We start from the raw sequence: 13,633 nt of genomic DNA on the forward strand, positions 1-13,633 counted from the left end.
TCATATACAAACGTGGCTGGTGACAAGTTGAAAACTGAAGCAGAGTTTTAAGAGGAGAAAAACAAATTTAACTATTTAAACTGTGTAAAATGTTTTATTTTTAAACTTTATGTTTCCCTTAACACCATCAAAAATATAACTGGAGATAAACATTCAGAAAATAGGGTACAGCGGTTAACAGCTACATTGATTTCACTATCATCTCACTTTTATCTCATGTAGCTTTCAGTTTTCCACAAAACTTCCTTTTTCTTTTACAGAGCAGTTTGCAACATGAGACTCAAACATGTTCAGATCAAAAATAAAGCAAACTGTGCTTCTTCAGATATGTCTCCAATACAAACAGCCACTTCCTGGTTCATTACATGCCTAAGAGAAGCATTTGTACACCTGTTTCCAGTGACTCTTAGTTCCAATGTGAATGAGAGTTCACAGAGGCTTTATGCTGGCTTCTTCAGCAGTAAAAAAAAAAACAGTCAAATGAGACACAGAAGCTCAAGATCTGTTTGTAAGACCAGGGTTATAAATGTACCAAAATATTAACAACCATCTGAGATTTTTGATTCAAAATAAAAAAGCAAACTGGATCAGGTCTGCTCCTATAAGAAGAGAAAAGCCCATCATGTATAAAGTGTTTTCTTGTTGAGTAGAGGTTGCAAAAACTTCTGATGGAAACAGGGCAGATGGGAAACTCAAACACTGACTAGCTAGTCAGTGTTTGGGTTTCCCATCTGAAACACTGTGTCAAGTAAATTCACCTCTGGACTTCAAACAGTTGATTAAGCAGCTGCCTATTTTCAACTGACTACCTCAGAAGGAAGCAATGATGTCGTACAGCACATACGGTTTCTCTGCTTTTGCTCTCCACACTTGCTGTTTTTCCTGACTACACCAAAGCCTGTTGATTGGGCGATACTATTAGGAACTATAAATATACCAAAATGCCTGAAAACGTTCATCATTCCTCTGCTCATAGAGTACTCCTTTCAAGTAGAATCTCTCATTGTTTCATACCTCAATTGTCAACCTTTTTCAATGTTTAAGCAGAACAAAACAAAAAAGTCATGGGGGTAATAAAAACATATGAACGACAAAAATTGAACATGAAGCATGACTTGAAGCTTACACCTTTTCTTTACTAAACATATTGCAAATAAAACATAAAGCCCTTTTGTGTTTGACAAAGTAGTGTTCACATTCACCACCATTCAAAATTGCCACAACCCTTCGATGAAAAATCTCAAACACTGTTGATCAGCAGGGTGACATTGGTCTTAGGCCAGACTTGGTAGATAGTTGTAGAAGAAGAAGTTATCCAGCTTCTTCTTCATGATGTTAATGATGCTCTCGTCTCTGTAGATGCGTTGAACCAGCATGTCTTCTTTGGAGAACACCAGCAGATCGCACCAGGACATGCCCGTGACCATCATCTCTCCTTGTATGTGCCAGTACAAAGGATTGGTCTTCTTGAGTTGCAAGACCCCCTGCTTGCAAACCAGAAACCCACACTCAATGAAGCTCCTGAGCTGGATGCATCTAACGTGCACCAGCCCATACCCGGGATTCTCCTTGGGGTCATACACCAACCCATGAGGCAACGCCCCTAGCCACGGGGCATCAGGGTGGATGATAAGGCCACAAGGTGACCAGTTGACAAACACATGGCGACAGTATTCCCGAAGTGCTTCAGATTTCATCTCTTCATCTACCGGTGAGTTCTTGCACTTGCGACCTCCCTTCTGGATCTTGAATACCAGGTGATCAGCATTACTTTTTCCTGATCTGAGTGTGCAGATTTCCCGAAAACGGCTTGTCAGACGCGGCTTTAGCATCTCCGCAGCTAGCGCCTTGTGTCCATGTGGAGGACGTGTAGAGTGTTCCAGACGTTGCGCTTCCTCCCAGGTGATCTGCATAACATTCACATGTTCCTGCTCTCGAACACTAAGGGATGAGGCAGGAAAATCCAGCACTGGCCCCATTGTATGGTGTGACGAGGGAAGCAGTGGGCGCGGCGGAGCATCATCATGGCACTGATAATCTTTATTTGATGGCAGAGGGTACTGGTAGGACAAGGGGGAACCTTTCGGGAGTTTACCAAAAGCACAGTCCACATACTCTACATTCTCTGAGAGGCCCATCTTTGTTATCAGTGGCTTTTTGTCCTCTGGAAAGTCTTTGAAGGCCTCGGTAAGCCTTGACAAAAGGGACAGGCTTTCAGATGGGGTGGGAATAACCATTTTGCAGGGCGTCATCCTGCATAAAAACATTGTCAAGATTATTATCTCCACAGTACAAGAAAATAGGAGGCAGCAAAATTATTACCACATAGAATCTTGATATTCTTACCTTGGTAATTCTAGCACAGTTTTCTGCAGGGAGCGCTTTTTCTGTGTTGAGGCCAGATTTCCAACCAAGAGAAAATACGAGACAAGTCATTTGAAGCTTCAACAAACCAGACTTTTAAATCTAACGAAACAATCAAACAGACAGGTTGGACTATCTGTTTTCAAAATGTTTTTGGACAATAAATTGCAAAATATTGCCATGATATCTTTACAATATGAGCATCTATGCAGTTTTCATTTTACAAAGTAGAAAGTTTGGTTGGTTAAGGCTGACAATAGGCCCAAGCACTATCATAACAGGAAGACACAATGAAAATCAGGTTGTAGCTTGCACTATTCAGTGCTTAAGCAGGAAAGAGCTTTTGCTTTTGTTACAGAGCACACAGCTAATAAATGGCACAGATATTCCAAATTTGTGAATATCACTATTTTACGAAAGTCAGTTGTATTTTTACTGACAGTGTTGTTTTTTTGCGGTTTGATTAAATTCATGTTTCCCTCTGGTGTAAAAATCAAGCCTTCCAAAAAGCATTGATCTGACAGCTTCATATTTAAAGCCTTTCTCAAAACAAAATCCAGTGTTTATGACCAACAACAGATACTCACCTGGGCCCTGTTCTACGAAGCAGGATTACTGCCTAGCGAGGTAGCTTTGAGGATAGGTTCCAGATTCCCTGTTCTACAACACGGGATCACTCCTCAGCGAGGCGAGTCTCCATGGCAACGTACGCTGAACAGCTAACCTGCCTCGGGGCAGGTTAGGTTCCAGATTGAACTCGCGGACAATAAGAACCCCGCCCACTGACCAATGAGCCCTCACGAAAAAATGGCTTGTCTGTTCTTAGAGGATCCTGTGGACATCGGAGCTTGCATTGTCCGAGGAGCACTCTGGCGCGCGAGAGTTTTCAGGGACCGCACCGACCCACTCTCTTTTTCGGATGACCACCTTTATGAAAGTTACCGGTTTTCCAGGGAGGGGTTGGTGGTACATGACACTTTCTACAGGCAGTTAAAGGGAATGAAGAACTCTCATTGCCATAATAAGATCTTCAATGCCAACACTTCTGTTCCATGATGATATTCTATTGCCCGTCTTAAAATTGTGACAGGAATTCATGTAGGGCTCATGTGGGCTACATATCACACAAAAAATGTAAACACGATAGGAATGAACAAATGAATAAATTCATCTAAGAAATAAATTAGGTATGTTGCATGTTACAGTAAAAGTGCATGGTGAACAGTGCTATTTCAGGATGATAATGGCACAAAAGATTTTTTTTTTTTGCACTACACTTACGCATTTAGACTGTCAGAAATTTTCTGCCAGCACTCCTTCTGTGCTTTAGCAGCAAGGAAGGTGTTGCTTTTAACGTTAATTACATGTTTCACATCGTCATACTTCCTCATGATCACCTCCTGCTCCTCCTGTGTGAAGTATGCGGTCCATCTCTCTCCGGCCTGCTCTGACCCTCCAGACTGCTCCATGTTCGCAATTGGTCAGATGCAGCAGGCTCTGTCTTATGTGCGTGCACGCGCTCATTGCCTAGCTGGATCCACTTATGAGGTTGATAACCAGCGTCGTAAAACCATGTAGCGAGACCGCCAGCTACCGCGCTCAGTTCAGCGAGGTAGCTCCAAGGCTATCTCGCTAGGCTGAACTTGCTTCGTAGAACAGGGCCCAGGAAGAAACTAATGATCTTGCTAAAGTCTCTAAAGGACTTGTGAAAGACCCTCAAGATGGTTTATTAGGTTCAACTTTAGAACACTTTACTACAATATCTCCCCCCAGGCCCTGCACAATATTACTGTTTGGGACTTTTTCATTGAAATCTGATAATTGATCAAATGCTTTGTTTGAGGGATTTTTAAACATTTCATAACAACAAACTTACCTTTTCATGTGTCTCTCTTTTGTGGTCTTGAGTATGACTGGTTTCACTCATACTTTCTACACTTCTCCGTGGCTTTGGATAATCTTCAAGTGGATCAAAGTCTACTGAGGAATAGGCATCAGTGTCATCAGTCATATCTTCTTCTGCTGATATTGTGGCAGAAGAGTCTTTACCGACACCCACAACTCCCAGGCTGCGGGAGTCAGTGATGGAAGGCATGCTTGAATTTTCTTCATCTGGGTCACTTTTCACCAAATCTGGAGCAACCAAGTCATTGGTTTTGTCCAGTGCTTGCTGTCCAACTGATACCGAGCTTATATCGAACTCTTCTTGTTCCTCTTTAGGTCTTATTTGCGGTAACTCTATGATTTCAATGTTAAATTCTCTTGTCTGCTCAGGGGGTTGATGTCTAACACCCTGGGGTGCTTTGGTGTGATGTACATCATCTGTAAAGGTGAAGAAGAAAGCAAAATTATAATTCAAACAGTACAGTTTAATGTTTATGAGGAGAATGAAATCTTACTATGAACCAATGCTATCAATTTATGATTCAGTTCTTGTTCCATTGAATGTAGGGCTGAACAATTTTGGAAAATTATATAATTGAGATTTTCTTTAGACCAGTGTTGCGATTGCAATTTAGCATGCAATTTTTTGGGGGGAGGGGACATTTATCTTCTTTATTATTCAGCAAACACAAGCAATAAATCGTTCTATAGTATGACAAACACAACCAGGATACTATAAACATATAAATAATACTTTCCTGCATTTTTTTAATTGAAAAAGAAAAAGTAACTTTGTGAAATTTTTCAGCCCTCCTATTGTCAGTAAGAGTAACACTATACAAAATACATTAAACAAAGGGTGTGGCTCTGTCAGCCTCAATATTTCTATTGTATGTTTCTCTGTAGCTCAGAAAAACCTGCATGTTGACTTTTTCAGGTTTAAGGGGAGACCGATTACAAGTTACTATACTCCCACCAACTTTTTTAAAAATTGCATTCTATTACATAGCAATGTCGGTCTCAATTCGATTAATTGTTCAGCCCCAATTAAATACACAATTATATTGGTAATCATTAAAAAGTCAAGCTCCGCTGGTCAGCTAGCTTATGTGTGCATTACAGTCTACAGTATAGCTCGTTTCACGTTAATGAAGAGACATGATCAAGTCCCATTACATACCTATTCTCAGTAACTTTATCTCGGGGTCGAGAACCATGTGTAGAGCATTCCGTAGACGTTTGTTTTCCTCGAAGTACGCCTCCACGATAGCTTCAACTTCTCCAAAAACTTCCACTGCAAAGGCGGTGAGACGTTCTGTCAAAAAGCTGCGAAACTTCTGGTGACGGGTATTCGACATTTTGGACACTCCAGTCACGTAAAGATTAAAAAGAATGGTTTAATCGAGCGTCAGCCACAGAGTAAATCGCGCGCGAGACCTTACAAACAAACTGCAACGGAAACGAGGGTGTCACTTCCGTTAGTCACATTCCAGAGGTGTGCTCATAGCGCCCTCTTTCGTACAGTGTTTGGCATTTACTTAAAATTTTATTAATTTTATTCACAAAATATCTAATAACAACATTTTTTGAGAGAATGCTGTACGCTACCCTTATTATATATCCCAAAATACTTTTAACGTTTACCTCGGACAAATTGTTTACTTTTGTTCGTTTTTTTTGGATCCACACAAAGGTTAATAGGTAATGTTTGATGTGTAGACCGATTTACTCCATGTACGGTTTAAAGACGCTTTATCAACTACGATTAAACAGCATTTCATCGGCGCTAGTATTTAAGAAAAGGGTTTAACATCAAAATAAATAGATAAATAAAACAGAATGAAAAAAAACAACAACTTTAAAATGAATATTTACGGGGGTTAAGAGTCTAAATGTTCTCTTTTCCCTTTAGACACTTTTTCAGCTATTTATCACTTTTGTCATGTAGCCTAATATTCATTTCTTGCCCAAAATCAGAAAAATATACATTTGAAACCGTGTATTTGTTTATGACAATCGCTTTCAAACAAAAAATTCCAAAAGAGAAATCATACTTGAAAGCTGGATGACGCTCTTCCTGAGAAAATCTTAACATTACCCACAACCAAGGCAAATTTGGCCAATTAATTAACTGACAATCAGTAATCATAGCCTATGTTTAGAGAGAACATATAATAAGTGCATCTGCAGCAATTTAACCCGAACTGAATAAAATGGTTTGCTTTGGTAAATAGTAAATGTGCCTACTGTAGTCAGATACACGTAGGCTTACATCAAGGACTGCTGCTCAAATTTTAATTAACTTAAAACAGGAACCAAATTTGGGAATACTCAATCTGTACTGTGCAAACATTCAATAATATCTTCAGCTTCAGCCCATTATTTTATCCATTTATCCGTTATCCGAATTTGTTGTGTTGGCCGATATTCGACATTTTTTTTAAGCCAACATCGGCTGATACCCACAGCGTACCAATAATATCATGCATCCCTGAAGACAAGATAAGCATGCATTCTCAGACACTCTTTAGACCATTGATTCATTCTATGAAGCAAATCTTTTATTATCAAATTTGGAGTAAAAGACATTTCTCGTGATCCCATTCTTTGTTATTTTGGTGGCAATCATTAAGAATTTGACATCACTCTTATACAACTTTTTTTGGGGTATACAAAGGGAAACAATGGAAAATTCCCAGGACATGCTGTACAGTGGACAAGGAATTCCCCCAAAAGCGCAAAAATCAGACAAAATGATATTGCTGAACAAATTTAAGTGCACAATAGAGGTTGTGATGCCAAAAAATACTGCTGTTTTTTTATGTTGATGCATTTAGGAACTTTGTGTGGCTGACACTTTGAAAAGGTCAATCTTCAATAAACCAAAAATAATTTGTTATCTCAGTGTGAAATCAAAGTTAAAATTAAATTGTCATACATAATGTGAGCGCCGTGTTTGACTCTTTTGCTGATGATGCGCACCAGATGAGGGCGGTATTACACCGTTTCCATCACCAGCCGCCATGAAGAAGATGAAGAAGAACAGTGGGCAGGCAGGCAGCTGGTGACAGCCAAAGTGAACCGCTCCCCCTGCACCGAGTTAACTGGATCAAACGGAGACATTACCGGACAGCTCGGTAGAAAGACAGCAGTAGTGTAGTACGTCGTTTTATCTCCATGGAAGGCACGATTTATTACTTTCAACTGACTCTAAAACTTGTATCGTTACCGTCGTCGCTGATGGCAAACTGATTGAACACTGTTGCTTGGAGTTTTAGCATAAGCATCGTTGACGTTAGCAATAACGATAGGTATCTGGTGAGCATAGCTAGGTAACCTCGGTGTTTACGGTCGCATCGAGTAGCTTGTTTCAGTCTGTCACGGTAACACAACGTCAGGTTGTCGGACACGCAATAAGGATGGGTGACTTTAACCCGACGACATCTAATGCATTTCAGCCAGAGGTAAGTTGTTTTAGACTTATTAGTTTGCAGTCATGGCTAACGGTGTTAGCAAACGTCAACTTGTCACCACACGATGTAGCAGCTGCTGATTAGTTAGCCCTAGCATATGAAGCTAATGTTGACATACTGTTAGCAACTGGTGCAGAAATTAGAGAAGTTTTACACACTTAGCATTTAGACAACAAAAATTTAAACTAACAGTGGTCCTAAATAAAGCTTAAATTGGCGAGGGAATGAGTCGGTTATTGTACTTTGGACATTGCTTTCGAAGATTGTTAGTTACATCGGAGAGAAAACATTCCTTCACCATCGCGGAGCATGCTAACATTAACATTGGCTACCTAAAGCATCTTTATTACGCAATCCGCCTTTATCTGTCAGTTAACAGTTATTAGACATTATGACTATTATAGCTTTCAGTTAATCTCTGGTATATTTGGATTATGTTCTGGTGGTTTTTGTTTACTACATCGTTATTACCATCTACTAGCTTCTTAGAATTAGTTACTTATATGCTGTCTGTTGCTAGCTGTCCTCGCTAACGTTAGCTGCCGTTCGTAGTGGAGTTAATCAGTGGGGGTTGGTAGGGCGATTCACTGACTGTACCAGAAGGAAAGGTGTCCAGTGGTTAATAAAACTATAACCGATGTTACAGTGATTACAGTCGTAATGGCTGTTCGCACAGATTTGTTACGAGCCATAGTCGAGTGACAGTTTGCTTGTGCAGATCATGTCAACGCCATGTCGGGGTGAGTTGGTCCGATGCATCTAACGTCTCTATTGCTTTACTGTTTCAGGGCTTCAGTCCGCCATACAGGAGGAGGAGGACAGTAGAGGATTTTAACAAGTTTTGCACTTTCGTTTTAGCCTATGCCGGCTACATCCCATATCCCCAAGAGGTGAGTAAAGGAGATTAAACAGACGTTACACATGTTTTGTCGGGTTAAATTTAAAACACTTATTTTGCAAAGTCAAACTAACATGAAAAACCTCATCACAAAGAAAACCTTTTAAAACATGGATGGCATTGGTCCATCATTCATCAAGATGCAAAAAAAGAACGCCCTCATTGTGTCCATAGAAGTTAATGTTTTGAATGTACTTTCTTGACCCCTGAGTAAACTATAGGAAGGCTTTAGAAGGAGCTGCTCGTTTAAACTTGAGCATATACTTACAGACCACATCGGTCAGGTAATGAGAACTACACATTTGTTGAAATTAGATTTCAATAGCCTAAACTTCATGTTGCTGTAAGATGCTATCCGACAATATAAAGTGGATCTGTACACATAGTGTCATTTGTAAGCCCCTTTTTGTCTCTCCTTAAACTTTGTTGACTCAGCGCATTGAATACTTAACTGGTAATTCATGTGGCATTGACTTCTCTTATTCTCATTGAACTGCATCAGCTGTTTGCAGACAGGAAAGGAAATGAAGACTGCAAGCTTATCTAAAAGTGATTCTTTTCTTGCCATACTTTCCCTGGATTTGGTTATTCTGGTTTATAAAATATTTCAGCACGAATTGTGGCAACAGTTCTCTGTCCGGTTTGCTGGAATACTACAGTTGCTTGTTAACTGTTTATAGCTTCTTCGGCAGCAGTGCATTTTGCTATCTTCTTACCTGAGCTGTCTGTTCTACAGCATTGTCACATGGTCCATCCATATGCATCCATGTTTCCCCTAAAATATTAAATAAAATAGGGAAATTCACATTTTTTAGATTTTAAACTCTTTTTTTTTTTTAAGAATAGTGATCAAAACAAGGACACTTATTTTCTTTAAATCTTCCATATTCTGTCTTGTTATCAAGGGTGGCTACATCCACAGTGTTTGATCCACACTGTCAAAACATGTAGTGATGCACTCCAGTTCTGCAACTGTGGCAAAGTGTTGCTTGTAAAAGACGTGCTTTGTTCTGTCATCCTTTCTTTAAAGCCACAGACAGCCAAGTGTGACACCTTTTGTCAGTGTATGCATAATATCTCTTGTCAGGACTGCTGTTTGACAAATGTGTGTCTCTTCCCCACCATCAAAGGAAAAACCTTTAAGGCTCTGACTCATTTTGATCAAGTTGTTTTTTTTCTTCAAAGGTTACTCCTTCACTGTTGATGTTCTTTTTCCTCGTGAACACATGGCAGAGTTGTTTTTATTTCTATCCCCCCATGTGCGCATTTTACCACATGGTGTACTCAATGATAGGTGTTGTATGCCAAGTCTTTGCATGAATAGATACAGCAAATTTTTTTCTGGTCAGCATTGGCAGTGTCATCTCTGATCTCTTGCTGTAATTGATTTATAAAACTAGCTATGATGCATTGTCTCACAAGGACATTTCTGACAAAGAAAACCCTTTGTTGTTACTTTGTATCAGTTATTAACCCTGTAGTGTCATTTGTTCTCACTTCTTCATTTCTGTTTCCAGGACTCTCCACTGCGCAGTAGTTCCAGCCCTCCCAACAGTACAGGCAGCACAGCTGACAGTGATGGCTGGACGCCAGGACCCCCAACCTCTTGCCCCCAGCGGTCCCCAAAGGCCCCTCAGGACAGGAGCAGAAAACGTCCACAGCCAGGAGCTGCTCTGTCCAGCCACACCAAGAAAGATGTAAGCCAACTTAATGTCACATCATTTGTCTTGTGTGTTTGCCTTCATCACTTTTGACTCACAATCTTGTTTTTTATTTCTGCAGCACACATTTACGGCCCTGCACCCAGACGACCGCCGGAAAACAGACAAGCTGAAGAAGAAGAAAAGGAGAAAGGAGAGGGAGTATTCGGGTGGGGAAGAAGGCGGGGTCCAGCAGGCCCACTCACCAGTCCCAGATCTGCAGTACCACGTCCCCTATGGTGGCAAAATGATCAAAGAAGAGCCAGAGGATGATATCAGCATTCCCCTCCATCCCCAGCATCTGCACAGCCCCGCCCCCTGCAAAGAGGAGCCCAGTGACGAGCATCCACACTGGGAAGGTCGAGACCTGGAGGAAGGGGTGGTGAAGGTACAGAAGGTGGAGGGATTTTCAGGGAGCAGAACGGTTTTCCGCCAGGGGAAACAGGTAGTGTTCAGAGACGAGGACGGATCAGGAGAGGATGAAGACATAATGGTCGACTCAGGTAAGGACTGTTGGTGCATCTTTAAAGTAAAACGTTTACCAAATTGGAAAAGCAAAACTTATCAAGTGTTCTCTTTTGTTGCTTCAGACGACGACTCGTGGGACCTGGTAACGTGTTTCTGCATGAAGCCCTTTGCAGGCCGGGCCATGATCGAGTGTAACAAGTGCAACACCTGGATCCACCTGTCGTGCGCCAAGATCCGCAAGAGCCATGTGCCAGAGACATATGTGTGCCAGAGCTGCCGAGAGACAGACAGAAATTCAGACACCCGGCGCTCCCACCGCTCTCGAGTAGGCCCACGCAAGCATCTGTTAGACTGACCCCAGGCCAAACCCTGAACTCTGACCCTTTCCACTCCTGCCCCCTCAAACACCTGCTGGACTGACCCCTTCCTCAAATTCAGGTCTTGCACCCTTCAGTCTTTGTCCTTCATGGTCAGCCACATTTTCTATGAACACTCTGGTGGACCTATCTCAAGCCTTGATCCCGTTTGTAAACAGTTGGAGTGCTATTTTAGATTTCCTAAGGTTTGTTTCTGCTTCCCTACAGACTCTGTGCGTAAGGCAATCACTGAATGGATGTTTGTCTGTAGATGACTTTAGAATAGCAGCAAACCGCTTGCAACTAAGGACTTTGTGTCTTGTGAACACTGGAAACATTTGAACTGCCATATGTAGAGAGAGTAACCCTCACAACTGCCACCCCTTATGGTGCATGCTGGGATTTATGGGAAAGACGGTTTGCACTTTTTCCCCCTAATGTTTTGAAACAATTTGACCTTTTGTCACACGGACAGGCATTCTGGCTTTCAGACTAAACTGGATTTGCTTTTGAGTCAATGCCTCCCGTTATTGTTACATAGTTTACCGTTAAATGAAAAAACAAGATAAGCCTTGTCTCTTGCTTCAGATGGTGCTAAAGTATAAAGCTGAGGTATAACCGAATAGAACAAAGATGTAGGAAGAGACCACAGTCTGCATCTGCTTCATCTATTTCCTGTTTTGTTTTGTTATTTAAGGAAATATGGAAAGATATTGTGGCTTAAAGCCTGTACAGTGGAAACAAGCGCTTGTTCTCTCTTCCTTCTACTTAGAACCGTCTTCCAGCCTCGGCTTCTCCTCTGAATCAAGGTGTTGACTTGGCCACACATCGAGCTTATCAAAAACAGTGTTCTTGTTCCACCAATTTTTTTTTTATTTTTGTTATCCTCACACTGAAAAAGCCAGACAAAATAACAGTTCTTAGTCAAGTTGTTTTTTGAATTCTGATACCAGTATGAAAAAAAGGCTTGATACTGCAAATTGTGCAGCATAAAGTATCCACAAATACAACAGTTGTTGCACTGATTTGATCAAATTATTTTTGCCCCCCTCCCACGAAACAAAAACAGAAAGTCAACTTAGTTTTTCTATGAAAAAGTAGCCTACACTACAAGGATTTGCTACCCCTGAAGCTGAGAAGAAGAGCAGGGTTCAGTTATATTCCTGATAACAGCGAACAACAGTTGCATTAATAGTTAGTGCTAGCAAACTGCGAGCAATCAGTGTTTTTACACCAGTAACATAAATGTGTTTGACCTCACTTGTTCTTGGGGGCTACTTTGTATAAAATATTTGTATTGGAATCTCGATCTGGAAGGATAAAACAGTATTGAAGCATCTCTAGTTGTATAAGTTTGTGTTTTCTGTTGTCTGGTCAGCATTGCTGCATTTCATGACAGGAATGAACAGCCTTATCGTTCATGAATATTTCTACTTTTTTAAACTGCTTTTAGTGCTCATGACAAAGTTTTCAGAGACGAGCATATTCACAGAAGGGAACTCATGACCGTCCTGTTGTAGTATCGACAGAATCAAAGCTATTTTGACTGGAATAGTTTTGCTCTGAAAGATTCTGGTGTTTAAAATGATGCATGTGAGTGAGTGTTTGAATGGTTTACACTGTGAGGGTGAAAACAATGCATGTGCTGCTAAGAGTTGTCTCAACTAAGCTCCCTGGTTTTTTGGTCTTTTGTAGGATGAAAAAAAAGGATTTCTGCAAAGTACCTTAGGTAGTGTTTGGGAAAGTTTTAGTCTCTGACGGGTCTGATCAGAAGAACAGATATCTATCACCTCTCACATTTTACAGCAGTATTTAGTTGTTTCTGTATGCAGCAGGTTTGTTGGGAAAAATGTTTTATAAGGCACAAGAAAAAGATCTTAAGCTGTTCTTTCTGTGCCATCTGCTGTTGTTTCTGAGTATATAAAAGCCATACTGTAGAGTGACATGTTTTAGACTCAAAGCCTTGGATAGTGGTCCAGGATGGGATTTAACAGCAGAATCAATGACTTGGACAGGGAACGTGTAACACACACACACTCACACACACAATGAATGTTTGTTTTGTAAAGAACACAAGACTTTTCGGAGAGTTTAAAATGCTTAAGCTCATCTCTGCACTTGTCTTCTGGGATTTACAAATGTTGGATAACTGGTTGATACCCAGCAATCATCCAAGTTGTGGTGATTTGAAGACGTATCAAGTCCCCAATAACTTCTCAGGACATTCGTGTCTTGAGAAGAACCTGAAGTTGTCTTCTGGAACAAGTGTCGAATTTGAGTCTGCGTCTTTAAGACATCGGTGTAATTATTGTTAACAATGCTCATTGTGATACAGTTTATTCTGATCCTGGGTCGTCCTACCCCCTTATTGAGAAAGCGTTGTCTGTTCTGTGGTGCAAACTGTTTCTGTGAAACTATTGTAAACTATTGTAAATAAAGAGTTACCATTTTAACAGCTGTTGTTTGGGCTTCTATCACTTCTTTTTATAA

At 40.7% G+C, this 13,633-nt stretch overlaps 2 protein-coding genes across 2 annotated transcripts; one reads left to right on the forward strand and one right to left on the reverse strand.

The window, feature by feature from the left end:
* LOC141796938 (uncharacterized) lies at nt 1–5,721 on the reverse strand. The gene is made up of 4 exons (XM_074678317.1): nt 5,429–5,721; nt 4,241–4,686; nt 2,347–2,387; nt 1–2,253 (listed from the first exon to the last, which is right to left on the reverse strand). The coding sequence occupies exons 1-4, from the start codon at nt 5,604–5,606 to the stop codon at nt 1,275–1,277; spliced, it is 1,644 nt and encodes a 547-aa protein (XP_074534418.1). The 5' UTR covers nt 5,607–5,721; the 3' UTR covers nt 1–1,274.
* Nucleotides 5,722–7,262: 1,541 nt separating this feature from the next.
* phf13 (PHD finger protein 13) lies at nt 7,263–13,583 on the forward strand. Its single transcript, XM_074669291.1, has 5 exons — nt 7,263–7,712; nt 8,510–8,611; nt 10,137–10,316; nt 10,402–10,822; nt 10,910–13,583. Exons 1-5 carry the CDS (start codon nt 7,668–7,670, stop codon nt 11,140–11,142), a joined length of 981 nt encoding a protein of 326 aa, XP_074525392.1. The 5' UTR covers nt 7,263–7,667; the 3' UTR covers nt 11,143–13,583.
* Nucleotides 13,584–13,633: the final 50 nt, after the last annotated feature.

The sequence above is a fragment of the Halichoeres trimaculatus genome, unplaced genomic scaffold (genome assembly GCF_033239565.1).
Source record: "Halichoeres trimaculatus isolate MK-OKI-2021-1 unplaced genomic scaffold, fHalTri1.1 fHalTri1_scaffold_1, whole genome shotgun sequence".
Taxonomy (NCBI): domain Eukaryota; kingdom Metazoa; phylum Chordata; class Actinopteri; order Labriformes; family Labridae; genus Halichoeres; species Halichoeres trimaculatus.

Excerpts from the sequence above, each read along its gene's own strand:
- LOC141796938 (XM_074678317.1), bottom strand. The coding sequence starts at position 5,606 with ATGTCGAATACCCGTCACCAGAAGTTTCGCAGCTTTTTGACAGAACGT. Across the intron at positions 4,687-5,428 it reads GATAAAGTTACTGAGAATAG|ATGATGTACATCACACCAAA; the intron begins GTATGTAATGGG and ends TCACCTTTACAG. Across the intron at positions 2,388-4,240 it reads AAAGAGAGACACATGAAAAG|AAAAAGCGCTCCCTGCAGAA; the intron begins GTAAGTTTGTTG and ends GCCTCAACACAG.
- phf13 (XM_074669291.1), top strand. The coding sequence starts at position 7,668 with ATGGGTGACTTTAACCCGACGACATCTAATGCATTTCAGCCAGAG. Across the intron at positions 7,713-8,509 it reads CTAATGCATTTCAGCCAGAG|GGCTTCAGTCCGCCATACAG; the intron begins GTAAGTTGTTTT and ends TTACTGTTTCAG. Across the intron at positions 10,823-10,909 it reads AGACATAATGGTCGACTCAG|ACGACGACTCGTGGGACCTG; the intron begins GTAAGGACTGTT and ends TTGTTGCTTCAG.